This window comes from Eleutherodactylus coqui, chromosome 1, assembly GCF_035609145.1.
Source record: "Eleutherodactylus coqui strain aEleCoq1 chromosome 1, aEleCoq1.hap1, whole genome shotgun sequence".
Lineage (NCBI taxonomy): Eukaryota > Metazoa > Chordata > Amphibia > Anura > Eleutherodactylidae > Eleutherodactylus > Eleutherodactylus coqui.
The window spans coordinates 15,957,181-15,983,421 of record NC_089837.1 but is presented as its reverse complement, the minus strand read 5'-3'; the positions used below and the strand labels follow the sequence as shown (position 1 = coordinate 15,983,421).

At 54.0% G+C, this 26,241-nt stretch overlaps 1 protein-coding gene across 1 annotated transcript; it reads left to right on the top strand.

Moving 5' to 3' along the window:
* The first annotated feature begins 1,696 nt into the window (after positions 1 to 1,696).
* On the top strand, positions 1,697 to 25,620 carry TMEM214 (transmembrane protein 214). Its single transcript, XM_066594388.1, has 17 exons — positions 1,697 to 1,868; positions 4,055 to 4,260; positions 5,618 to 5,763; positions 6,165 to 6,304; positions 6,894 to 6,979; positions 9,299 to 9,404; positions 9,494 to 9,575; positions 9,666 to 9,767; positions 11,334 to 11,475; positions 11,551 to 11,642; positions 14,967 to 15,015; positions 15,623 to 15,733; positions 19,303 to 19,420; positions 19,537 to 19,633; positions 19,708 to 19,876; positions 21,706 to 21,857; positions 24,959 to 25,620. The coding sequence occupies exons 1-17, from the start codon at positions 1,742 to 1,744 to the stop codon at positions 25,083 to 25,085; spliced, it is 2,052 nt and encodes a 683-aa protein (XP_066450485.1). The 5' UTR covers positions 1,697 to 1,741; the 3' UTR covers positions 25,086 to 25,620.
* Positions 25,621 to 26,241: the final 621 nt, after the last annotated feature.

Sequence of the window (26,241 nt, the reverse complement as noted above, 5' to 3'; positions counted from 1 at the left end):
GCGAGAACCTTGTACAGGTTCCCGAGCAGTATTTTTGCTGGCTGACTCCTGATCCTTCTTTGGGTCACATACTTCCTTTCCTCAGCTTCTGCAGAAACACTGGACATTTATTTTCCTACATTTTGAACACTTTCTTCTGCTTTGTCAAGGAAATGTGTTACAAGATTATTATTTTTTTTTTAATCTTGTTATTTGTATAGCGCCAACTTATTCCGCAGCGATTTCAGGTAATTTAGTTATTACCCCCCACCAAGCTGGGTACTCATTTTACCGACCTCAGAGGGATGGGAGGCTGAGCCAACCTTGAGCCAACCGGCTGAGCCATGCAGGGATTGAACTCACAACTTTCACGCCGAGAGCTTAGGACTGTATACTTCTGACTTAGCACTCTGCTCCACACGGGGCGCTATAACTATTCTCTTCTGAAGGCTCTGAACCTTTATCTCCAGTAGAGACACAAGCTTGCATTTCTGGCTTTTGATCTGGTAGGTCTGTAACCATATAGCAGACATTGCCGATCACCATATGGCTCCTCTCCTTCCATGTGGTCATTGGTGTCACTTCCACCCATCTAAGAGTAAAGATCTATAACCTACAAGATGCAAATAACGGCGCGGGCTGCGATGTCCTCCGAGCAGCTAGACCCGGCTAACCCAGCAACCTTCTTGCTTACAGCGACTCTCCCCAGAATGCACAGGGAATATGTAAATTATCTTCCTGCAGCCCCACTCTTGGCTTCTATACTAAGATTCCATTAAAAAAAACCACATGATGCTTTCGCTCCCGGGAGCGACTCCGGCTTCCGCACGGCAGGCCTCCATGAACACAGCCAGGGCTGTACAACCATGGGGTCACAGCCCCGCGACCTCCAGCCAGGGCCGGGCACCCGTGGGGTCACAGCCCCGCAGGCCTCCAGCCAGGGCCGGGCACCCGTGGGGTCACAGCCCCGCAGGCCTCCAGCCAGGGCCGGGCACCCGTGGGGTCACAGCCCCGCAGGCCTCCAGCCAGGGCCGGGCACCCGTGGGGTCACAGCCCCGCAGGCCTCCAGCCAGGGCCGGACACCCGTGGGGTCACAGCCCCGCAGGCCTCCAGCCAGGGCCGGGCACCCGTGGGGTCACAGCCCCGCAGGCCTCCAGCCAGGGCCGGGCACCCGTGGGGTCACAGCCCCGCAGGCCTCCAGCCAGGGCCGGGCACCCGTGAGGTCACAGCCCCGCAGGCCTCCAGCCAGAGCCGGGCACACGTGGGGTCACAGCCCCGCAGGCCTCCAGCCAGGGCCGGGCACCCGTGAGGTCACAGCCCCGCAGGCCTCCAGCCAGAGCCGGGCACCCGTGAGGTCACAGCACTGCAGGCCTCCAGCCAGGGCCGGGCACACGTGAGGTCACAGCCCCGCAGGCCTCCACTATGGCCCCAGTAATCAGGCACCACCGAACATGTCGTCAGTGGAGCCAAGATGCGCACGAGCCGCAGACACCGCTGTGGAGAACCTGCGGGCAGCTCCATGACAACGGCTGTCATCCCCGCGCGTCACGTGACACGGCCCCTCCCTTTCCGCCGGCTATGGCGTGACGTTATCGGTTAGCGCAACGACGTGGCGAAGCGTGAGGTAAAACTCGGAGCCGGCGCCGCGCCCGCGGGCTTAGCCAATCAGAACGAGTCACGTCACTCCCTCGGAGGGAAGAGGCGGGGCCTAACTGCCCGGCTCCCCGGAAGTGACGCCGGGCGGCCAGCGCAGGGCTCAGACATGGCGTCCGCAGCTGCCGGGGACGGGAAATGGAAAGTGGTGGGAAAGAGCAAGAAGAATGGAGACCGGCGGAGAGCGCTGGGAGAGAGCAACCTGCCGCCGACCGTGGCCGCCATCACCGCGGGAGGTGAGAGAAGGGGCTGCTGGGACTTGTAGTTCTCTGCCATCTGGAGCCAAGGGGGGGGGGGGGGGGGGGCAGTCGTCTCACTGCTGGGAGTTGTAGTCCTCGGGGTATCGTGTGGGGGGGGTCACTGCTGGGAGTTGTAGTCCTCCGGGTATCATGAGGGGGGGTCACTGCTGGGAGTTGTAGTCCTCCGGCTATCATTTGGGGGGGTCACTGCTGGGAGTTGTAGTCCTCCGGGTATCGTGGGGGGGGGTGTCACTGCTGGGAGTTGTAGTCCTCTGGGTATCATGGGGGGGTGTCATTGCTGGGAGTTGTAGTCCTCTGGGTATCATGGGGGGGTGTCACTGCTGGGAGTTGTAGTCCTCTGGGTATCATGGGGGAAGGGGTGTCACTGCTGGGAGTTGTAGTCCTCCGGGTATCATGGGGGAAGGGGTGTCACTGCTGGGAGTTGTAGTCCTCCGGGTATCATGGGGGGGGCACTGCTGGGAGTTGTAGCCCTCCGGGTATCATGGGGGAAGGGGTGTCACTGCTGGGAGTTGTAGTCCTCCGGGTATCGTGGGGGGGGGGGTGTCACTGCTGGGAGTTGTAGTCCTCCGGGTATCATGGGGGAAGGGGTGTCACTGCTGGGAGTTGTAGTCCTCTGGGTATCATGGGGGAAGGGGTGTCACTGCTGGGAGTTGTAGTCCTCCGGGTATCATGGGGGGGGGTCACTGCTGGGAGTTGTAGTCCTCTGGGTATCATGGGGGGGGGGGGGGGTGTCACTGCTGGGAGTTGTAGTCCTCTGGGTATCATGGGAGGGGGGTGTCATTGCTGGGAGTTGTAGTCCTCTGGGTATCATGGGGGGGGGGGTGTCACTGCTGGGAGTTGTAGTCCTCTGGGTATCATGGGAGGGGGGTGTCATTGCTGGGAGTTGTAGTCCTCTGGGTATCATGGGAGGGGGGTGTCATTGCTGGGAGTTGTAGTCCTCTGGGTATCATGGGAGGGGGGTGTCATTGCTGGGAGTTGTAGTCCTCTGGGTATCGTGTGTGTGTGTGGGGGGGTGTCATTGCTGGGAGTTGTAGTCCTCTGGGTATCATGGGAGGGGGGTGTCATTGCTGGGAGTTGTAGTCCTCTGGGTATCATGGGAGGGGGGTGTCATTGCTGGGAGTTGTAGTCCTCTGGGTATCATGGGAGGGGGGTGTCATTGCTGGGAGTTGTAGTCCTCTGGGTATCATGGGAGGGGGGTGTCATTGCTGGGAGTTGTAGTCCTCTGGGTATCATGGGAGGGGGGTGTCATTGCTGGGAGTTGTAGTCCTCTGGGTATCATGGGAGGGGGGTGTCATTGCTGGGAGTTGTAGTCCTCTGGGTATCATGGGAGGGGGCTGTCATTGCTGGGAGTTGTAGTCCTCTGGGTATCATGGGAGGGGGCTGTCATTGCTGGGAGTTGTAGTCCTCTGGGTATCATGGGAGGGGGCTGTCATTGCTGGGAGTTGTAGTCCTCTGGGTATCATGGGAGGGGGCTGTCATTGCTGGGAGTTGTAGTCCTCTGGGTATCATGGGAGGGGGCTGTCATTGCTGGGAGTTGTAGTCCTCTGGGTATCATGGGAGGGGGCTGTCATTGCTGGGAGTTGTAGTCCTCTGGGTATCATGGGAGGGGGCTGTCATTGCTGGGAGTTGTAGTCCTCTGGGTATCATGGGAGGGGGCTGTCATTGCTGGGAGTTGTAGTCCTCTGGGTATCATGGGAGGGGGCTGTCATTGCTGGGAGTTGTAGTCCTCTGGGTATCATGGGAGGGGGCTGTCATTGCTGGGAGTTGTAGTCCTCTGGGTATCATGGGAGGGGGCTGTCACTGCTGGGAGTTGTAGTCCTCTGGGTATCATGGGGGGGGGGGGTCACTGCTGGGAGTTGTAGTCCTCTGGGTATCATGGGGGGGGGCTGTCACTGTTGGGCGTTGTAGTCCTCCGGCTATCATGTGGGGGGCTGTCACTGCTGGGCGTTGTAGTCCTCCGGCTATCATGTGGGGGGCTGTCACTGCTGGGCGTTGTAGTCCTCCGCTTGTCACTGACTGGTTGCTCCGATTACTTTTCTCCCACTTTCCCTTTACACAATGTGGCACGGAGGGGCGGGGGGCTCGGAGGCGTCTCCTCACTGATTCCACTCCTTGTCTTGAGACGTCTGCTGACTGATGACCCCTTGCCTTGTGTCTTGCAGTCCCCATCCAGCCGTCGGTCTATGAGCAGGGCTTCGAGAAGCTGATGAAGAAGCAGAACAAGGAGCAGGTTCCCCCCCGCAGCTCGGAGCCCCCCAACCCCAAGAAGCCACAGCAGCCCAGTAAGAGCGCCAAGAAGATGCCTTCCGGGGGGAACGCCTCGTTGGGCCCAAAGAAGCATGCCAGTCTAGAGGAGGCGCTGCGGGCGGTGAGTGCCCTCAATATACAGCCATCTACTCTGTACTCTAGTCACATCCAGAGCTGCAGTCCTGGTGTAAAGCCGTGTCTCATACTGCTGTCACATGAAGAGCTGTGTGTTAGTCCTACTATTACATTAGACCTGATACTCTATTCACTTCCAAAGCTGCATTCACACTCCTGCTCTATACTCCAGTCACATCCAGAGCTCCGTTCAAACCTCACTCACAATTTTAGCGTTGCATGATATTTGATACTCTAGTCACACCCAGAGCTGCGTCTATACTTTTGCTGTTGCAGCTTCCATTATAAGGCCGCGTTCATCTGGCAGATCCCAACGTGGAGTTTTCTGCGCTGTTCTGCAGCAGCTGTGGTCTTGGATCTGAGCGCTCTGTCAATGTGGATTATTTGACGCCTTTCCACGCGATCATCGGCAAGAGCTGACACGTCTCACGGAAGCGCATCACGCACAGATTGTGCACGCTTGGAGCTACATGTGTGCACTAATCCCAACCAGAGCTGCCACCGGTTTATGCTGTGGGTTTACTGGCGAAGCCTGTGCAGAGAATTCCATGTCTGATTCCACTGTGTGAGCGTAGCCTGATCCAGTCACATCCAGAGCTGCATGTGGCGTCCTGCCGTTGCATCAATAATACTCCAGTCACATCCAGAGCTGCGTGTGTCGCCCTGCCATTGCATCAATAATACTCCAGTCACATCCAGAGCTGCCTGTGGCGTCCTGCCGTTGCATCAATAATACTCCAGTCACATCCAGAGCTGCCTGTGCCGTCCTGCCGTTGCATCAATAATACTCCAGTCACATCCAGAGCTGCCTGTGCCGTCCTGCCGTTGCATCTTGTATAATACTCCAGTCACATCCAGAGCTGCCTGTGCCGTCCTGCCGTTGCATCTTGTATTATACTCCAGTCACATCCAGAGCTGCGCGTGCTGTCCTGCCGTTGCATCATGTAAAATACTCCAGTCACATCCAGAGCTGCGCGTGCCGTCCTGCCGTTGCATCTTGTAAAATACTCCAGTCACATCCAGAGCTGCGCGTGCTGTCCTGCCGCTGCATCTTGTATAATACTCCAGTTGCATCCAGAGCTGCGTGTACCGTCCTGTTATTGCATTAGGTATAATACTCCAGTCACATCCGGAGCTGCACTCACAATTCTGCGGTCATCCTGCTGGTAGCAGTCGGTGGTCTGATGCAGCGATGCATTATGGGATCACAGGTGGTTTCGGCACGCGTTCGTCCAGTAACAGGCTGAAGCCAGCAGATTTGTCAGTGCAGCTTTGGCTGTGACTGGAGTAGCAGTGTGGTGTGTTGGGTGCTATAAGCCGTCGTGGTCTCTGTGTCCCTCCAGCTGGACCTGGCGGAGCTTCAGAGGGAGATGGAGAAGAGTCAGAACATGTTTCCGGAGAACCCCCAAATCTGGCTGAAGGATCTGGCGGGCTACCTGAACGAGAAGCTGCAGACCCCCAAAGACGAGCCGGTGCCGACCCACCGCTCCCCACGGTTAGTGGTGTGCTGTCTGTAGGGGGAGACCATTCATGTAGTGCAGGGGAGACCCAATACTATCAGCACCGCGGTCCCAGCGGGGATCGGCCGTAGCGGAGAGGTCTGCGGCGGCGAGGCCTGCGCGGCGGCCGTGGCCCCCTCGCGGCGGCGAGGCCTGCGCGGCGGCCGTGGCCCCCTCGCGGCGGGAAGGCCTGCGCGGCGGCCGTGGCCCCCTCGCGGCGGGGAGGCCTGCGCGGCGGCCGTGGCCCTTCTCGCGATCAATGACCCCTCTGTCCGGCTTCAGTGAAGCACAGATGACGCCCATCACTATGAGGTTAGATACGTGAGCTGGCAGGGCCGCAGTGCGGTCGGAGGTCCTACAGTCTGTATGTTATAACGCCGTCTTCTCTCCGCCCAGATTACCCCTACTGCGCGGTCAGCAAGGAGCTGAAGGGCGTCATCCGCTCGCTGCTGGTGAAGGCGCCCTCCATGCTGGAGATGTTTGTGGAGCACTGCATATTCTCAATGGTGCAGGAGCTGGACAAAACCACAGGTAACTGTGCGTGGGCGGGGCTGACTGTGCGTGGGCGGGGCTGACTGTGCGTGGGCGGGGCTGACTGTGCGTGGGCGGGGCTGTGACTGTGCGTGGGCGGGGCTAACACCTCCGTGTATGTTACTTCTTGTGTGTTTGTCTTCTACTTAAACCACATCCAGAGCTGCACCTAGATGTCTCTGCTGTGTTGCGTTGTGGAAGATGTTGTGTTTAATCTCAGCAGACTGTTCAGTGTCTGCTGGAAACACGATGTCTTCTACCCTGCAGCACAGAGCGGGGGCGCTAGTGAGTGACTATCATGGAAACCGCTATGGAGGTGAATGGAGCTGTGGAAGGGTTAGGGGTGTGGAGGTGGGGCTAGGGTTGTGGAGGTGGAGGTGGGGGTGGGGCTAGAGGGGTGGGGGTGGGGCTAGGGCTGTGGGGGTGGGGCTTGGGATGTGGAGGTGGGGCTGTGGGTGGGGCTAGAGGTGTGGAGGTGGGGCTCTGGGGGTGGGGCTAGGGGTGTGGATGTGGGGGTGGGGCTAGGGGTGTGGAGGTGGGGGTGGGGCTCATGTAGGATCATGTAATATATGTACTTTTCTTCTCTAAGCTTCGGAATCGGTCCATGGCTACCGGATCTGCATCCAGGCGGTTCTGCTGGACAAGCCCAAAGCTGTAACCTTTAATTTGAAGAAGGTAATAATGAGCGGCTGTTGTGGGCGGGGCTACCAGCCCGTGGCTGTTGTGGGCGGGGCTGACAGAAGGGGCTCCCTTTTGCTGTGCAGTCTGGGGCTTAACAGTGGTCTCCCCGTATAGAAGTCTGTTAGGCCCCTTCAGTGGGCGGGGCTTAATCCGCTGACCAGTACAGGAGTATTGCAGTGTATTATACAAGTTCCCTCCTGGACTGTAAAGCATAACTGGAATAACCTTCTTACTGGAGCACAGAATATATTTAAGGTTCCATTACCCCTTGAGGACGCCGCCCCGTTGCTCCTGGTGGGGGGGGGGGGATTTTTATCTCCACTTCTCAAAAGCTGTAACTTTGTTTTGCCGTCGATGCGGTCAGAATGAATGGCAGCATTTAAACGGTTAACAGCAACGATCAGCATGAGCGCTGACTGTGCCTGTTGTGGGCGGCTGTCAGCCGACCCTGGATTGGATGGAGCAGCCCCCCCCAATCCATACAAACCCCTGAACCCCCCTGACGGGGCATTAGGGGGTTAAACCCGGTTACAGCGCCCCCGCTATGTGGCTTCCAGGTTTTGCCACCTTTGCAGAATCACTTTCCCCTTTACACACTTTCCCCTCCTGTATCCTTCCCCCCCCCCCCCCCCCCTCCCCCCGTTTATCGCGCCGGTCATTACTGACGGTTGCTGATACCGAAAAGAAAGCAGAAGAGCGCTAAAGTTTTTGTTTCTTTTTTTTTTATTTTCATACATTTTTTTACTAGATCTATTCTTACCTTTTTGCCCCCAGAGGACCGTAACCTGATACTGTGATTGGTCCGATAATACACTGCAGTACCCGTCCCTTTATGGCCCCCGGGCCCCCAGATACACCGCTCTTTAACCCTTCCCATTCAAGGACATAAGCTCCCGTCCATAAACTTGTGTCCTGAGACGCTGAGCCTGCGCCATCCACATCAGGCGTTAGGCGGGACTGACGGCCAGCAGGGTTAAAGGGGTTGTCCCGCGCCGAAACGGGTTTTTTTTTTTTTTTAAACCCCCCCCCCCCCCGTTCGGCGCGAGACAACCCCGCTGCAGGGTTTAAAAAAACAACCCGCACAGCGCTTACCTGAATCCCGGCGGTCCGGCGTCTTCATACTCACCTGCTGAAGATGGCCGCCGGGATCCTCTGTCTCCGTGGACCGCAGGGCTTCTGTGCGGTCCATTGCCGATTCCAGCCTCCTGATTGGCTGGAATCGGCACGTGACGGGGCGGAGCTACACGGAGCCGGCCTTCTGCACGAGCGGCCCCATTGAAGACCGCAGAAGACCCGGACTGCGCAAGCGCGGCTAATTTGGCCATCGGAGGCCGAAAATTAGTCGGCACCATGGAGACGAGGACGCTAGCAACGGAGCAGGTAAGTATAAAACTTTTTATAACTTCTGTATGGCTCATAATTAATGCACAATGTACATTACAAAGTGCATTATTATGGCCATACAGAAGTGTATAGACCCACTTGCTGCCTCGGGACATCTCCTTTAAGTGTGAGCGCTGATCCTCGCTGTTAACCCATTGCATGCCATGATCAATGTTGATTGCAGTGTGTAACGACTTCACAGATGGAAAGCCCTACCTCTGATGTCATCGGCCCTCCATTATGGGCTGCATGGCAAACCCGTGCCAGATGATGGTGCCACGGCCTATGAATGCTGTGAATAGTGATAATGCATTGCAGTATAGAGGTACTGCGGTGTATTATCATAGTTATAGGCTCGCCTGCAGGGGCATTAAAAAAAAGCCTGTTAAACCCAACCTTTTGTCCACTTTCCACTCTTTGTTTAAGAGAGTTCTTTACACACGCCGTGTTTGATATTCCCGCAGCGACTCGTATGCTGCGGGGGGCGCTGTTCCTTCATATCCCCCTCAGCGGGCACTCTAAGGTTTAGGAGCCAAAACTATTCTAATTGTTTTTGTTCACTTTGCCCCCAAATAATGCAGTTAAAATGCTACAAGATCCCGTATGTGCCCCAAATGGTACCCATAAAAACTGCGTCTCGCCACGCAGCAAGCGCTCACACGGCCGCGCCGCCGAGAGATAAAGAATGGTGGCTGAGAGAAAGTGGAAATGAAGATCTCCCCAAACTGTTGGCGCGGGCGGGGGTGTCCGGCGCGGGCGGGGGTGTCCGGCGCGGGCGGGGGTGTCCGGCGCGGGCGGGGGTGTCCGGCGCGGGCGGGGGTGTCCGGCGCGGGCGGGGTGTCCGGCGCGGGCGGGGTGTCCGGCGCGGGCGGGGTGGTCTCATGTGCCTGTAGCAGTATTCACCGACCCCCCCCCCCCTCTCCTCCGCAGTACCTGGAGATGCTGCGGGATCAGCAGAACCGGCCGGTAAGATGCCTCGCCATGATGTGGGTTGTGGGACAGCCGGGATACGCTGACCTGACGGAGGGACTGAAAGGTGGGTGCGCAGAGCGCTGTTGGGGTGCGGCGCCCCCCCTGGCCGGCTGGTACTCTGGGGTCACGCCGCTTTCCTTCTATTACTTGCAGTGTGGCTCGGCCTCATGCTTCCAGTGCTGGGGATCAAGGCTCTCTCGCCCTACGCCATCACCTACCTGGAGCGCCTCCTGCTGTGAGTGCACCTGCAGTGCTGGGAGTTGTAGTACTTCTCTGCCTACCGGGACCATTTTCAGACCTGTGATCCCTCTGCTTCCTCCCGCAGGCTGCACTCTAATCTCACCAAAGGCTTCGGCATGATTGGACCCAAGGACTTCTTCCCGCTGCTGGACTTCGCGTTCATGCCCAACAATTCGCTGTCTGCCAGGTTGGTTTGGTGGGGGCAGTGCTGATATCTCTCTGGCGCCCCCTGCTGGTAGCGTGTCCTTACACTTACTACTGTGTGGCTTTGTCGGCACCCCCTGTGAATTCATTGCCTTAGGCCGGGCTCACGTGGGCACCTGGTAATGCGCTGTGCCAGTCTCCTGTAGGCTGCCATGCTGCCGCTCATACAGATTGGGCAAAATATTGCAGCATATTCGCCATGCCAACACGGCGACTGGCGGCACATGGCGAGTACACGATGTCACTGCATACCTGCTGCGTGTCTCTCGCGGCTGGCACGCAGCAAATAACGCCCTTAGGCTGTGTTCACACGGGTGATTTTCACGTACGAGTTCTGTGCTGCGAGACAATCCGGGCATGAACCGATGCGGCACCTGTCCGCGGTACTACCGGCTGCTGACCGTTACCGCAGCGTTGGGTGCGGCTGATCGAGGAGGTGCGATGTGACGGAGACTTAAAGCGACACTCCGGTCCTGGACAGACAAAGATGGCCGCAGTGGTTCTCTGACTACCTGATGCCCACCCTGTTTTCGTATACATTGGTGGTCTGAGGCCCTACGCACTGCTCTGACTGGCCGGCTCTTGTCAGTCGCGGGCAGCAGTGGCTGCGACTAATGAGGCTTGCTAATGTTGGGTGTGCATCTGGTAGTCAGAGAAGCGATGCGGCCATCTTTCTTTGCCCTGGCCTGGAGGGTCGCTTTAACCCCTCACATGATGTTAACCATTAGAGTTGTGTGTGGCAGAACATGCAGTTGTCCCATTAGTCCTCCACCACTGGGGGAGCTGTGGGCAAGTTATCCTCTTTAAAAAGGCAATTAGAAAAACATGGCTGCTGTGATTGGAAGGAAGCAGCCATGTTTTTCTAACTCTGGACAACCTGTTGCCGGCATCCGCTGTACCCGCACGGTGGATGCCAGGTGACGGTGTGTGGAGAGGGCTGGGTAGTTGAGCTGCCTTTGCCACCTGAGACTCTGGAAGAATGGCTCTGATCCGAGCCATTTATTGTCCCATCATGCAGGGGGCCCTCAGCCTGTAACCCTAGCGGCCAACCCCCGTGACCTATCAGTTCCATGGCGGCCTGGGGTGTAGTTAAGGCTCTGAGTCCACCTGTTAATTAACACCTTCCTGCTGCAGCTGGTGGTGGGGGGGGGGCGTTCAGGATCCCCAAATAGCGATTGGGGCTTTTAAAAGTCATTAACGTGAATGTGGATCGCGGCGGGTGCCAGCTGCCACAGATTGGCTGATACCTGCCATGTATGTAGCAGGCCCATCTCCCAGTCCCGCTCCATGCACAGATACATGTGCTGTAAATGTACGGTGAATGTCGGGAAGGGGTTAAAGCAGTTCTCGGACTACTGATGACCCGCCCTCAGGATAGGGCGTCAATAGATGATCAGCTGGAGTCCATCGCTGGGGATCTCCACCAATCAACTGATTGACGGCTCATTGTCAGTACGGACAGAGCCGGAAGCAGATAGCACTGTCCAGGTTGCAGTGGCCGGGCTTGGTATTGCGTTCAGTGGTTAATGTGCTGCTTGTTACTGTACAGCCAGCAGGAACAGCTACGAGACTTGTACCCCCGGCTGAAGGTTCTGGCGTTTGGAGCGACCCCCGAGAGCACGCTGCACACCTACTTCCCTTCCTTCCTGTCCAGAGCAACCCCAAACTGTCCGGGTGTCATGAAGAAAGAGGTACGAAGCCCCGAGCCCCCCGATGAGCGGCACGCAGGGCAAGGACAGCAGTGACTCCTCTGCTTTATTCTACAGCTTCTCCACAGTCTCTCCGAATGTCTGAGACTGGACCCCCTCAGCTTCAGCGTGTGGAGGCAGCTGTACACCAAGCACTTATCACAGTCCAGGTAAGTGGACCCACCGCTGGTGACGTTAATGCACCCTATATGGGCGCCCCTACCGTGAGGAGCCCTGATACTGCTGCCTCAGGCTGCCCGGCCAAAGCGTATTATAGAATTGGCATCTGTGCGCCGGATGGGCGACAACCCGACAAACATTAACTGAATTGCTCTACAGTTCCGGTCCGGTAGCCATTGCTGCTGTAATCATTGTAACCCCTCACCTCTCCCTCATCTTAACCCTGGGGCCACTAATGGGGTCACTGTTACTACTGGAGCTACTGTGGGGGTCACTTAATACTGGGGCTACTGTGGGGGTCACTTACTACTGGGGCTACTGTGGGGGTCACTTATTACTGGGGCCACTAATGGAGTCACTGTTACTACGTGGGCAACTATGGAAGGATCACTATTGCTACTGGGGCTACTGTAGGGGTCGCTATCACCCCTGGAGCCACTGTTGGGGGTCACTGTTCATTCTTAGTCAACTATGGGTGGATCACTATTACTACTAGGAGCCTTGTGTGGTGCAGAGTGTAAGCTCTTGCCTACGACCTGAAGGTTGCATGTTCAATCCCCACATGATTCAGGTAGCCGGCTCAAGGTTGACTCAGCCTTCCATCCTCTCGAGGTCGGTAAAATGAGAACCCAGTTTGGTGGGGGGTAATAAATAAAAATTAGCTGAAAGCGCTGCGTAATAAGTTGGCGCTATACAAATACCAAGATTTATTTATTTATTTATTTTTTTTACTACTGGGGCTACTATGGTAGGGGGGGGAGGGTTACTATTACTACCCGGGCCACTGTTACGGGGGTTACTATTACTACCCGGGCCACTGTTAGGGGGGTTACTATTACTACCCGGGCCACTGTTAGGGGGGTTACTATTACTACCCGGGCCACTGTTAGGGGGGTTACTATTACTACCCGGGCCACTGTTAGGGGGGTTACTATTACTACCCGGGCCACTGTTAGGGGGGTTACTATTACCACCCGGGCCACTGTTAGGGGGGTTACTATTACCACCCGGGCCACTGTTAGGGGGGTTACTATTACCACCCGGGCCACTGTTAGGGGGGTTACTATTACCACCCGGGCCACTGTTAGGGGGGTTACTATTACCACCCGGGCCACTGTTAGGGGGGTTACTATTACCACCCGGGCCACTGTTAGGGGGGTTACTATTACCACCCGGGCCACTGTTAGGGGGGTTACTATTACCACCCGGGCCACTGTTAGGGGGGTTACTATTACCACCCGGGCCACTGTTAGGGGGGTTACTATTACCACCCGGGCCACTGTTAGGGGGGTTACTATTACCACCCGGGCCACTGTTAGGGGGGTTACTATTACCACCCGGGCCACTGTTAGGGGGGTTACTATTACCACCCGGGCCACTGTTAGGGGGGTTACTATTACCACCCGGGCCACTGTTAGGGGGGTTACTATTACCACCCGGGCCACTGTTAGGGGGGTTACTATTACCACCCGGGCCACTGTTAGGGGGGTTACTATTACCACCCGGGCCACTGTTAGGGGGGTTACTATTACCACCCGGGCCACTGTTAGGGGGGTTACTATTACCACCCGGGCCACTGTTAGGGGGGTTACTATTACCACCCGGGCCACTGTTAGGGGGGTTACTATTACCACCCGGGCCACTGTTAGGGGGGTTACTATTACCACCCGGGCCACTGTTAGGGGGGTTACTATTACCACCCGGGCCACTGTTAGGGGGGTTACTATTACCACCCGGGCCACTGTTAGGGGGGTTACTATTACCACCCGGGCCACTGTTAGGGGGGTTACTATTACCACCCGGGCCACTGTTAGGGGGGTTACTATTACCACCCGGGCCACTGTTAGGGGGGTTACTATTACCACCCGGGCCACTGTTAGGGGGGTTACTATTACCACCCGGGCCACTGTTAGGGGGGTTACTATTACCACCCGGGCCACTGTTAGGGGGGTTACTATTACCACCCGGGCCACTGTTAGGGGGGGTTACTATTACCACCCGGGCCACTGTTAGGGGGGGTTACTATTACCACCCGGGCCACTGTTAGGGGGGGTTACTATTACCACCCGGGCCACTGTTAGGGGGGGTTACTATTACCACCCGGGCCACTGTTAGGGGGGGTTACTATTACCACCCGGGCCACTGTTAGGGGGGGTTACTATTACCACCCGGGCCACTGTTAGGGGGGGTTACTATTACTACCCGGGCCACTGTTAGGGGGGTTACTATTACTACCCGGGCCACTGTTAGGGGGGGTTACTATTACTACCCGGGCCACTGTTAGGGGGGGGGTTACTATTACCACCCGGGCCACTGTTAGGGGGGGGGTTACTATTACCACCCGGGCCACTGTTAGGGGGGGGGGGTTACTATTACCACCCGGGCCACTGTTAGGGGGGTTACTATTACCACCCGAGCCACTGTTGGGGGGGGCGGGGGTTACTATTACCACCCGGGCCACTGTTAGGGGGGGTTACTATTACTACCCGGGCCACTGTTAGGGGGGTTACTATTACTACCCGGGCCACTGTTAGGAGGGGTTACTATTACTACCCGGGCCACTGTTAGGGGGGGTTACTATTACTACCCGGGCCACTGTTAGGGGGGGGGTTACTATTACCACCCGGGCCACTGTTAGGGGGGTTACTATTACTACCCGGGCCACTGTTAGGGGGGTTACTATTACTACCCGGGCCACTGTTAGGGGGGTTACTATTACTACCCGGGCCACTGTTAGGGGGGGTTACTATTACTACCCGGGCCACTGTTAGGGGGGGTTACTATTACTACCCGGGCCACTGTTAGGGGGGGTCACTATTACTACCCGGGCCACTGTTAGGGGGGGGGGGTCACTATTAGTACTGGGGCCATTGGGAAGGGGGGCGGATTGCGGTGTCAATATTACCACTGGGGCCACTGTGGTGGGGGGTGTCACTTCAGACAAATCTTCATGGTTCAAATATGTGTGGGGTATCTTGTGTTCTGGGGCTTTCAATACTTGTAAAATGAGTGACGCACACTTTTACACTTCATCTGAGGCTCCACCCACCCTGTAGAGGCTTGTGCCGACCCCCCCCCCCCCCCCTCCTGCTCCACCCACCCTGTAGAGGCTTGTGCCGCCCCCCCCCCCTCCTGCTCCACCCACCCTGTAGAGGCTTGTGCCGCCCCCCTCCTGCTCCACCCCATAGAGGCTTGTGGTCGTCCCGCTCCACCCCGTAAAGACCTGTCCATTGCCGATATCGCCCTCGCCCGAGGCCAGCAGGCGTCTCGCTATCGGATCTGTGACCGCATTCTCCACCACTTTGTTTTCTCAGTTTGCTTCTGCAGCATCTGGTCAGATCCTGGGACGGCACTTCTAAGGCGGTGAGTTAACCCTCGGTTTCCATGCGCCATGTATTCATCTATCTGTGGGATTGTTATAAGCCTTGGGCCAGAGCAGGTATATAACGCAGTTCTTTAGCGCTGTGTGAGGCAGCGTATCGCAGTGTTGTTTCATTGCGTCTGACAGCGTATCTCGCACACACCGTCATGAGCAGTCTGACGTGGTTTTTTTTTTTCAGATTTCACGTACGCAATGTAATTGCGTATTTTTTTGCGTTTATTGCGCACCCATAGAGAACAATTGGGCTGTATATGGGTAATACGCAGTAAAATAGAACATGCTGGTGTGTTATTACGCACGTATTCTACACAGTGAATATACTGAAGTGTGAGTGGAGGAGTGACAGTCGGTCTGCTCTCCTTGACTCCATTCACCGTGTATCCCGCGTGTGTATATTGCATGTATATCACGCGGCTGTGACCCCGGCCTTCGCTGCCGTTATCTCCGTATGGGTATTTTTAACCTCTTCAAGGCTCCCGCAGTGATGTTGTCTATGACTACAATGTGATTTAGTTATTGGTCAGAGTAAAGTAAAGGGGTTGATGACGAGTTGTGACGCCGCCGCTTGTCCCTCTGCATTACTTTCAGATGAGGAAGTCGGTGAGGGAGACGGTGCAGTCATTCCGCGTCACCAATGAGGAATTCGCCACAAAATCACCAAATTCAAAGGAGCTGGAGCTTTGTGAGTCTGCGTGTCAGGTGAGGGCGCCGGTGAGCGTGTTAGTAAGGGGAGGTCAGCTACTGCTTGGGGAAGAGGAGAAGATTCATGAGCGCTGATCCCTGCTGCTTCCATCTCGGGAGAGACCCAAACCCTCTCCAGCACATCAGTTGTGACACAGCTTCATTAGTGATGTGGCTGTAATATAAGTGCTGCAGCTTGTTACTGTGTACATACATTAGTTATCCTGTATTATACTCCAGAGCCGCACTCACTATTCTGCTGGTGGAGTCACTGTGTACATACATTACTTATCCTGTACTGCTCCTGAGTTACATCCTGTATTATATTCCAGAGCTGCGCTCACTATTCTGCTGGTGGAGTCACTGTGTACATACATTACTTATCCTGTACTGATCCTGAGTTACATCCTGTATTATACCCCAGAGCTGCGCTCACTATTCTGCTGGTGGAGTCACTGTGTACATGCATTACTTATCCTGTACTGCTCCTGAGTTACATCCTGTATTATACCCCAGAGCTGCGCTTACTATTCTGCTGGTGGAGTCACTGTGTACATACATTACTTATCCTGTACTGATCCTGAGTTACATCCTGTATTATACCCCAGAGCTGCACTTACTATTCTGCTGGTGGAGTCACTGTGTACATACATTACTTATCCTGTAGTATACTCCAGAGCTGCACTCACTATTCTGCTGGTGGAGTCACTGTGTACTCACATTACTTATCCTGTACTGATCCTGAGTTACATCCTGTATTATACCCCAGAGCTGCACTCACTATTCTGCTGGTGGAGTCACTGTGTACATACATTACTAATCTTGTACTGATCCTGAGTTACATCCTGTATTATACTCCAGAGCTGCGCTCACTATTCTGCTGGTGGAGTCACTGTATACATACATTACTTATCCTGTACTGCTCCTGAGTTACATCCTGTATTATACTCCAGAGCTGCACTCACTATTCTGCTGGTGGAGTCACTGTGTACATACATTACTTATCCTGTACTGCTCCTGAGTTACATCCTGTATTATACTCCAGAGCTGCACTCACTATTCTGCTGGTGGAGTCACTGTGTACATACATTACTTATCCTGTACTGATCCTGAGTTACATCCTGTATTATACCCCAGAGCTGCACTCACTATTCTGCTGGTGGAGTCACTGTGTACATACATTACTTATCCTGTAGTATACGCCAGAGCTGCACTCACTATTCTGCTGGTGGAGTCACTGTGTACATACATTACTTATCCTGTACTGATCCTGAGTTACATCCTGTATTATACCCCAGAGCTGCGCTTACTATTCTGCTGGTGGAGTCACTGTGTACATATATTACTTATCCTGTAGTATACTCCAGAGCTGCACTCACTATTCTGCTGGTGGAGTCACTGTGTACTCACATTACTTATCCTGTACTGATCCTGAGTTACATCCTGTATTATACCCCAGAGCTGCACTCACTATTCTGCTGGTGGAGTCACTGTGTACATACATTACTTATCCTGTAGTATACGCCAGAGCTGCACTCACTATTCTGCTGGTGGAGTCACTGTGTACATACATTACTTATCCTGTACTGATCCTGAGTTACATCCTGTATTATACCCCAGAGCTGCGCTTACTATTCTGCTGGTGGAGTCACTGTGTACATATATTACTTATCCTGTAGTATACTCCAGAGCTGCACTCACTATTCTGCTGGTGGAGTCACTGTGTACTCACATTACTTATCCTGTACTGATCCTGAGTTACATCCTGTATTATACCCCAGAGCTGCACTCACTATTCTGCTGGTGGAGTCACTGTGTACATACATTACTAATCTTGTACTGATCCTGAGTTACATCCTGTATTATACTCCAGAGCTGCGCTCACTATTCTGCTGGTGGAGTCACTGTATACATACATTACTTATCCTGTACTGATCCTGAGTTACATCCTGTATTATACCCCAGAGCTGCACTCACTATTCTGCTGGTGGAGTCACTGTGTATATACATTACTTATCCTGTACTGATCCTGAGTTACATCTTGTATTATACACCAGAGCTGCACTCACTATTCTGCTGGTGGAGTCACTGTGTACATACATTACTTATCCTGTACTGCTCCTGAGTTACATCCTGTATTATACTCCAGAGCTGCACTCACTATTCTGCTGGTGGAGTCACTGTGTACATACATTACTTATCCTGTACTGCTCCTGAGTTACATCCTGTATTATACTCCAGAGCTGCACTCACTATTCTGCTGGTGAAGTCACTGTGTACATACATTACTTATCCTGTACTGCTCCTGAGTTACATCCTGTATTATACCCCAGAGCTGCACTCACTATTCTGCTGGTGGAGTCACTGTGTACATACATTACTTATCCTGCACTGATCCTGAGTTACATCCTGTATTATACCCCAGAGCTGCACTCACTATTCTGCTGCTGGAGTCACTGTGTACATACATTACTTATCCTGTACTGATCCTGAGTTACATCCTGTATTATACCCCAGAGCTGCACTCACTATTCTGCTGGTGGAGTCACTGTGTACATACATTACTTATCCTGTAATGATCCTGAGTTACATCCTGTATTATACTCCAGAGCTGCACTCACTATTCTGCTGGTGGAGTCACTGTGTACATATATTACTTATCCTGTACTGCTCCTGAGTTACATCCTGTATTATACTGCAGAGCTGCACTCACTATTCTGCTGGTGGAGTCACTGTGTACATACATTACTTATCCTGCACTGCTCCTGAGTTACATCCTGTATTATACTCCAGAGCTGCACTCACTATTCTGCTGGTGGAGTCACTGTGTACATACATTACTTATCCTATACTGCTCCTGAGTTACATCCTGTATTATACTCCAGAGCTGCACTCATTATTCTGCTGGTGGAGTCACTGTGTACATACATTACTTATCCTGTACTGATCCTGAGTTACATCCTGTATTATACTCCAGAGCTGCACTCACTATTCTGCTGGGGGAGTCACTGTGTACATACATTACTTATCCTATACTGCTCCTGAGTTACATCCTGTATTATACTCCAGAGCTGCACTCACTATTCTGCTGGTGGAGTCACTGTGTACATACATTACTTATCCTGTACTGCTCCTGAGTTACATCCTGTATTATACTCCAGAGCTGCACTCACTATTCTGCTGGTGGAGTCACTGTGTACATATATTACTTATCCTGTACTGATCCTGAGTTACATCCTGTATTATACTCCAGAGCTGCACTCACTATTCTGCTGGTGGAGTCACTGTGTACATACATGACTTATCCTGTACTGATCCTGAGTTACATCCTGTATTATACCCCAGAGCTGCACTCACTATTCTGCTGGTGGAGTCACTGTGTACATACATTACTTATCCTGTACTGATCCTGAGTTACATCCTGTATTATACTCCAGAGCTGCACTCACTATTCTGCTGGTGGAGTAACTGTGTACACTTATCCTGTACTGATCCTGAGTTACATTCTGTATTATACTCCAGAGCTGCACTCACTATTCTGCTGGTGTTCCCTGTATATTAACATCCCGCTCTGCTGTTGTCTGCAGGCGCTGCTGAGGAAGATGAAGGGGCGAGGAGTTCCCTGGTTCCGGATTTTCCTGGTCGCTCTTGTGTTCACATCAGGATTTGTCATCCACGACGTTCGGACGCACGGATCCTTCCAAGGTCAGTGATGATCAGTGGCTGCTGCTGACACGACACTGCAGCTGTGCGGCCCCAGACATGACCGGACGTCTGTCACAGGCGGGGATTAATGAACGCTCTCTGCTTCCCGTTGCCAGCTTCCTCCACGGCCGGCGCGCTGCGGCAGACGGGGCTCATGAGTCTCTCCCAGCAGGCATGGAGCCAAGGCTCGTACTTCTGTCAGCAGTGTCTCAGGTAAGTCGCTCTCCTGTGCCGCCCCGGGTGCCTCCTGGACCTGCACACTAACAGCCATCCCTGTGACCCCACAGCTGGGCGGAGCGCAATGTGCCGGTGTACTACGCGCAGGCGGTGGAGGTGCTGGGACCAGTTCTGGAGACGGTCTGTGAGAAGAGCCGGGACGGACTTGTACTGGTGGCCCAGAAATGCTCCACGCAGCTGACCTACCTGAGGGACAACCTGCCCGGGTTTATAGAATGGGTAAGTGGGGTGGATATTACCCAGGTGGTGATGGCGCAGCGGAGGAGGCTTCACGTGGGGCTCATTCACATGGATGTGTTCCGTAATGCGGAGGGAATGAACCCCACAGATGTGCGCTGGCGCATTCAGAGGAGCGGATTATTACTTTTGTTCCCGTTTCCGCGGACAACGTGCCTATTAAAGGCTGTGGGTTCACATAAATACGCAGCAGGTATACAGTCGCAGGAGGGTTCACTGCCGCCTCATGCATTAAGAATCAAATGGTGAGATCAGTCGGGCTTTATATAACCTGGGTCTACCGCAGGGATATGAGCTCTAGGATTAGCGATAAGGTATTGCAGAAGTAGTGCAGTATATTATCAGTGCCATCCTAGCATTGCAGGTTCAAGCCCCTTCAGAGGCAGAACAAATCTGGCAAAAAAAAACCCTTTTTGCTCACTTTCCCTCCATTTACGAAAAGAGATAAGGCCTCACGTTTGGTGCCGCCGCTTCTGTATCGACCCGGACAAGAAATTGAACGCCCTCATTATGCCGTATGACAAACTGTATAAAACCCACCCAGGCTCAGCACACACTGTACACCAGAGCGGCGCCGCTGAGCTCCGCCCACGGGGAGATGGACAAGTCACTTGGAATGCAGCGATGCAAAAACATTTTAATATTTATTTTTTTCTATTGTGCAAAAAGGGGGAAAATATAGATCTAATTTTGGTCGTAATCTTTCCAAGCTGCAGAAAAACGTCTCCTGTCAGTCCCGCTGCAGGGGCAGCAGTCATGGGGGGGTTATTTTATTAACAATGACAGAATATCTCGCTGCCCTCGAGAAAAAAATTACTAAAGTTCTACGATAAATCCCATTTACCCAAAAAATGGTACCAACAGAGACTACAACTCACCACACACAGAGCAGCGCTCATACGGCCGCGGGGAAATGAGGTTATAGCTTATGAAGATGATCATGTCCAAAACAGGCTGGTCACTAAGGGGTTAAGGTACATACTAGGCTGGTCACTATGGGGTTAAGGTACATACTAGGCCTGGTCACCAAGGGGTTACGGTACATACTAGGGCTGGTCAGTAAGGGGTTAAGGTACATACTAGGCCTGGTCACCAAGGGGTTAAGGTACATACTAGGCTGGTCACCAAGGGGTTAAGGTACATACTAGGGCTGGTCAGTAAGGGGTTAAGGTACATACTAGGCCTGGTCACCAAGGGGTTAAGGTACATACTAGGGCTGGTCACCAAGGGGTTAAGGTACATACTAGGGCTGGTCACCAAGGGGTTAAGGTACATACTAGGGCTGGTCACCAAGTGGTTAAGGTACATACTAGGCTGGTCACCAAGTGGTTAAGGTACATACTAGGCTGGTCATCAAGGGGTTAAGGTACATACGAGGCGCGTCGGTAAGGGGTTAAGGTACATACTAGGGCTGGTCAGTAAGGGGTTAAGGTACATACTAGGGCTGGTCACTAAGGGGTTAAGGTACATACTGGGCTGGTCACTAAGGGGTTAAGGTACATACTAGTGCTGGTCAGTATGGGGTTAAGGTACATACGAGGCTGGTCGGTAAGGGGTTAAGATACTAGGCTGGTCACTAAGGGGTTAAGGGGCACATGCCGCGTCACTGAGGGGTTAAATGAGATTACTAGGCGCAGCGTTTTGAACCAGTTCTGCGCCGGCGGTGTTCTGCGCCGGCGGTGTTCTGCGCCGGCGGTGTTCTGCGCCGGCGGTGTTCTGCGCCGGCGGTGTTCTGCGCCGGCGGTGTTCTGCGCGGCGCCCGCTGCCTCTCTGTGGCGCTCTCAGTGGTTTCCATGCGTTTGTCCCGACAGCTCCAGTCCCAGATTCCGGACTGCGTCTACCGGCTGCTGGCGGCGCTGCGAGATCTGCTGCTGCTCCTCTACCACGGTTACGTCCTGCCCACCATGCAGTCCTGTGCGGCCGCGCTCCAGCAGGCGTGGCAGCAGTATGTGGACTCCTGCAAGTAGGTACCCTGCACCGCTGTAATGTAGGGCATTAGTGATGGCCACAAGTGGCCGCCCCATGGGGGGGATGCCTTATGGGAATTGTACTGACATGCCATGATTCATCGCACAACGCGCTTCATACCTAAAACTATTGCCTGGTTCACGAATAGAATGCCAGAACATCACTGTAGACTGACACTTGGTTGGATGGAGCCCTACATAATGCGGTTTGTGGGGGAAACCTCCTGCCCTACTTGGTCTGTAGAAGTGTCTATAGCTCTGGCACTCTCTTCATGAACCAGGAAGCTCAGGATGGACAGACCTACAGATTCTTCTCAGCATGCTGCATTTCTGCCTCTGATTTACACTGAATGGTCCCTTTACTAGACGCCCCGACTTGATCACAGTTGGGAGACATTCTCCCCGTGACCCCGGAGTGCGGGATAAAATCACGTGATGAGTTTTCCGCGGATCAGTTTCAGTGTGAATCCACATTAGGTGGAAGATCCAGCGATCGGAGCGACTTCCAACGAGGCCGGTCATCGGGGATAGACTAGCCGGGGCTCACTGCCAACCACGGGGGGTTTTCTCATGCAACGGTGTGAAGAGTATACCGAGAATGGCGCGATTGGGGAAAACCTCCAGCGGAAGGGGATCCTGCGGACGGAAACAACTCATCACTGAAAGGGGTCGGAGGAGGATGTCAGGAATCGTTCTGACCAACAGGCTGCACAGTCAGCTGAATACAACGCTGGGGCTCCAACTAACGTGTCCGAACGCACAACTCGCCGTTCCTCCGCACGGGTGGTATAACAGCGGGGGACCAGCTCCACCACCAGAAAGATGAGACTCCAGCGGGTAAAAGAGCGCAAAACGTGTATCACTGAGCAGCGGGAAAACATCTCCTGGTCAGATGGAGCCAGATGTCTGCTGATGGGAGTCAGAATTTGGTGCAAGCAGCATGAATCGCTGACCCCTTCCTGTCAGCTGGTCTACAGCAACTACAAGAAGCTTCCTGTCCGCAGGGGCCGATATTTCTGCAGGAGGATTTCACCTCCTAATGGAATCTACACCGCAATGATCTGCTGCGGATCTGAAGGCCAAAGGAGGTCTGACGCTGCTAGATGGGGGTCTCTAATAAAGGGGCCGTTCAGTGTGGGACTCATCAGAAACCTACTAATTGCGTTGTGCGCGGTTTCTGGCTGTTCTTGGTTCCTGGCGCTGTGACGCCCTCTGCTGACCGGGGGGTGATATAACTGCGGATGCAGCGTCCGTGGCCTGGATCTTATAGCAGGGCAGTAATGGCTGACTGCATAGAACCTCGCCAGTGTGATAACCCCTCGGCGGTTAGATGGCATGTAATCTAGTCAGTCTGCACACCCTCTCAGGTTTTTACATGTCATGTTGTCTTCCCCTCCCCCTCCCCGTTCCCCCTCCCCCTCCTTCCCCTCCCCGTCCCCCTCCTTCCCCTTCCCCTCCCCGTCCCCCTCCTTCCCCTTCCCCTCCCCGTCCCCCTCCTTCCCCTTCCCCTCCCCGTCCCCTCCTTTCCTTCCCCTTCCCCTCCCCGTCCCCCTCCTTTCCTTCCCCTTCCCCTCCCCATCCCCCACATTCTGCACTCTGTACCCCATAATGACAAAGTGACAACAGAACGGGATAAACCTTTGGAATTTAAAAATAAGCTGGATGCCTCCCATCCATCAGTGACAGCAGTATCCCGGCCCCGTACTCGGTACTCACAGCATCCATCAGTGACAGCAGTACCCCGCCCGTACTCGGTACTCACAGCCATTCCAGCCTCCAGTCCTCTTCGGGGTGATGCCACAAGGTTTACGCTCTTGGATTTGGTTTTTTTTTGCCCTCTGTCAGGTTGGATCGGGGCCGCTGGACTCTTGGTCTCCTCTCTTACCGAGGCCCTTCACCCCCTTAGTCTGGTGGGTCAGCGGCTCTAGGAGGAGTCCTGGTTGTTCTTCCATGTAAGTATTATGGGGGCCGCTGGGCTCTTGGTCTCCTCTCTTACCGAGGCCCTTCACCCCCTTAGTCTCGTGGGTCAGCGGCTCTAGGAAGAGTCCTGGTTGTTCTTCTTTTTCATGTAAGTATTATGGGGGCCGCTGGACTCTTGGTCTCCTCTCTTACCGAGGCCCTTCACCCCCTTAGTTTGGGGGTCAGTGGCTCTAGGAGAAGTCCTGGTTGTTCTTCCATGTAAGTATCATCGGGGCCGCTGGGCTCTTGGTCTCCTCTCTTACCGAGGCCCTTCACCCCCTTAGTTTGGTGGGTCAGCGGCTCTAGGAGGAGTCCTGGTTGTTCTTCTTTTTCATGTAAGTATTATGGGGGCCGCTGGGCTCTTGGTCTCCTCTCTTACCGAGGCCCTTCACCCCCTTAGTCTCGTGGGTCAGCGGCTCTAGGAAGAGTCCTGGTTGTTCTTCCATGTAAGTATTATGGGGGCCGCTGGGCTCTTGGTCTCCTCTCTTACAAGACCCTTCACCCCCTTAGTTTGGGGTCGGTGGCTCTAGGAGGAGTCCTGGTTGTTGTTCCATGTAAGTATTATGGGGCCGCTGGGCTCTTGGTCACCTCTCTTACCGAGGCCCTTCACCCCCTTAGTTTGGGGGTCAGTGGCTCTAGGAGGAGTCCTGGTTGTTCTTCCATGTAAGTATTATTGGGGCCGCTGGGCTCTTAGGGAACTTTCAGGGCAGCAGAAATGTTTTGCAGCTTCCCCAGATGTGTGCCTCCACACAATCCTGTCTCTACAGACAGTTCTGTCCTCCTCATGGTTTGGTTTTAGCTCTGATCTGCATTGTGAGCGGTGGGGTCTTATGTCCAATCTGCTGAATTTCCCACCAGTGACTCCAGTCAAGGTGTAGAAACACCTCGGAGATGATCAACAGTCCTGCAAGTCCTCATAGTACAAGTACATAGTACCAAAGGCTGTGATGACTGATGTCCGTGTAAAATGGTAGTTTTTAATTCTTAAAAAATGTAGAAATATTCCCCCCGTTCTGTTGTCACTTTATAATTGTGGGGAACGGAGTGCGAAATGATGGGGGGGCACCACATAACATGTAAAATAAAAAGTGCAGACTTTGTATACTCACTACATATCCCATTCTGTATTTCCCCGCAGCGGCGAGGTGACGTGGGACTGCACAAAGAGCCACTTATCCAACATCACCCAATCATCCTGGACATTCCTGCAGAACACTACGTTGGCCATCAAGGACTGGGCCGTCTCCATGATCTCCAGGCACTAAACCGGGAACCAATGCGTACAGTGACTTGATCATCGGCTTCTCTCCTCTCCTCCACCCTTCTTCCATAGGAGTCAGCGGGTGACCACACGCCTGCAATGGGGACCAGTTGTGGTATAATGACCGGCGTGGACATTTTGGGATCAGACACACAAGCCTCTTCCTTCCCCTGAACTTTGTTAGCTGCGGATGGGTACCTGCGAGGTCTTCTGGGTCTTCTTGGACATTTCTTGCTCCAGACGTCTCCTGAGGCCGAGCCGACCGTGGACCGTTTTACTTATTTTGTGGTGAATGTGACATTTGGAGAAAGTCTTGTACCTTTTTCCTGTGGACCTCCTCCTTGTTCAGGTCATCCTCCGTGTCCAGCCATTAGTCACTTCTGTCTGGTTGGGTTTTCCTCCACATTTGTCCTGTCGTGTCTTCAGCCATGGTCCATGTTGCTCTCACCCCAGCGCAGGCGAGATGAGCCTGGGTCTTTTTAGCCGTTCGTTTTTGTTTCTTTTTCTTGTTTTATGGTTAAACTCCTGAAATCTCTGTATGTCAGGCCTTGTGTCTTTGTGGACTCCACCACTGCAGCGTCCGCCATCGTCACACTTCCTTCTCCTGTATTGTCCTATGCATTTTATTAAACTCGACAGTATTCCAGAAGACGCTGAAGAGCGGGGGGGGGGGGGGGGGCTCAGAGGTTGACGCTGAAGAGCAGGGGGGGGGGGGGGGGGGGGGGGGGGCTCAGGGGTTGGCGCCAAATGTGCTCTGCTATCCACAATCCATACTTGAGAAGGTACGGGTCCATAAAATAAAAGAATCTGTCTCAAAATGGCCGCGTTAACGTAAAATAAAACATATTTTTAACCCCCCAACAGTCTTGGACCGGCTCTGTTCCATCGGCAGGAAAAGGACATCACTGTTTTGGAGACGCTCGTTCTATTGTACACAGCTGTAGCTTTGGTGCAAGCAGCGCTACTGAAATCCTGGGCTTTGAAAAGACACCAAAAGCATGGCAGTAGCACTTAAAGAAGTTGGGTCAGGAATAGTGAATTTACAGCTTTCACTTTTCAGTTGGTGTGTTCAGGGGGGAGGGGGGGGGACGGGGACAGCAGAGAACACCTCTGTGATTCTACTGTACACCTGCGTGTCCTGGGGGGGGGGGGGGGGGGGG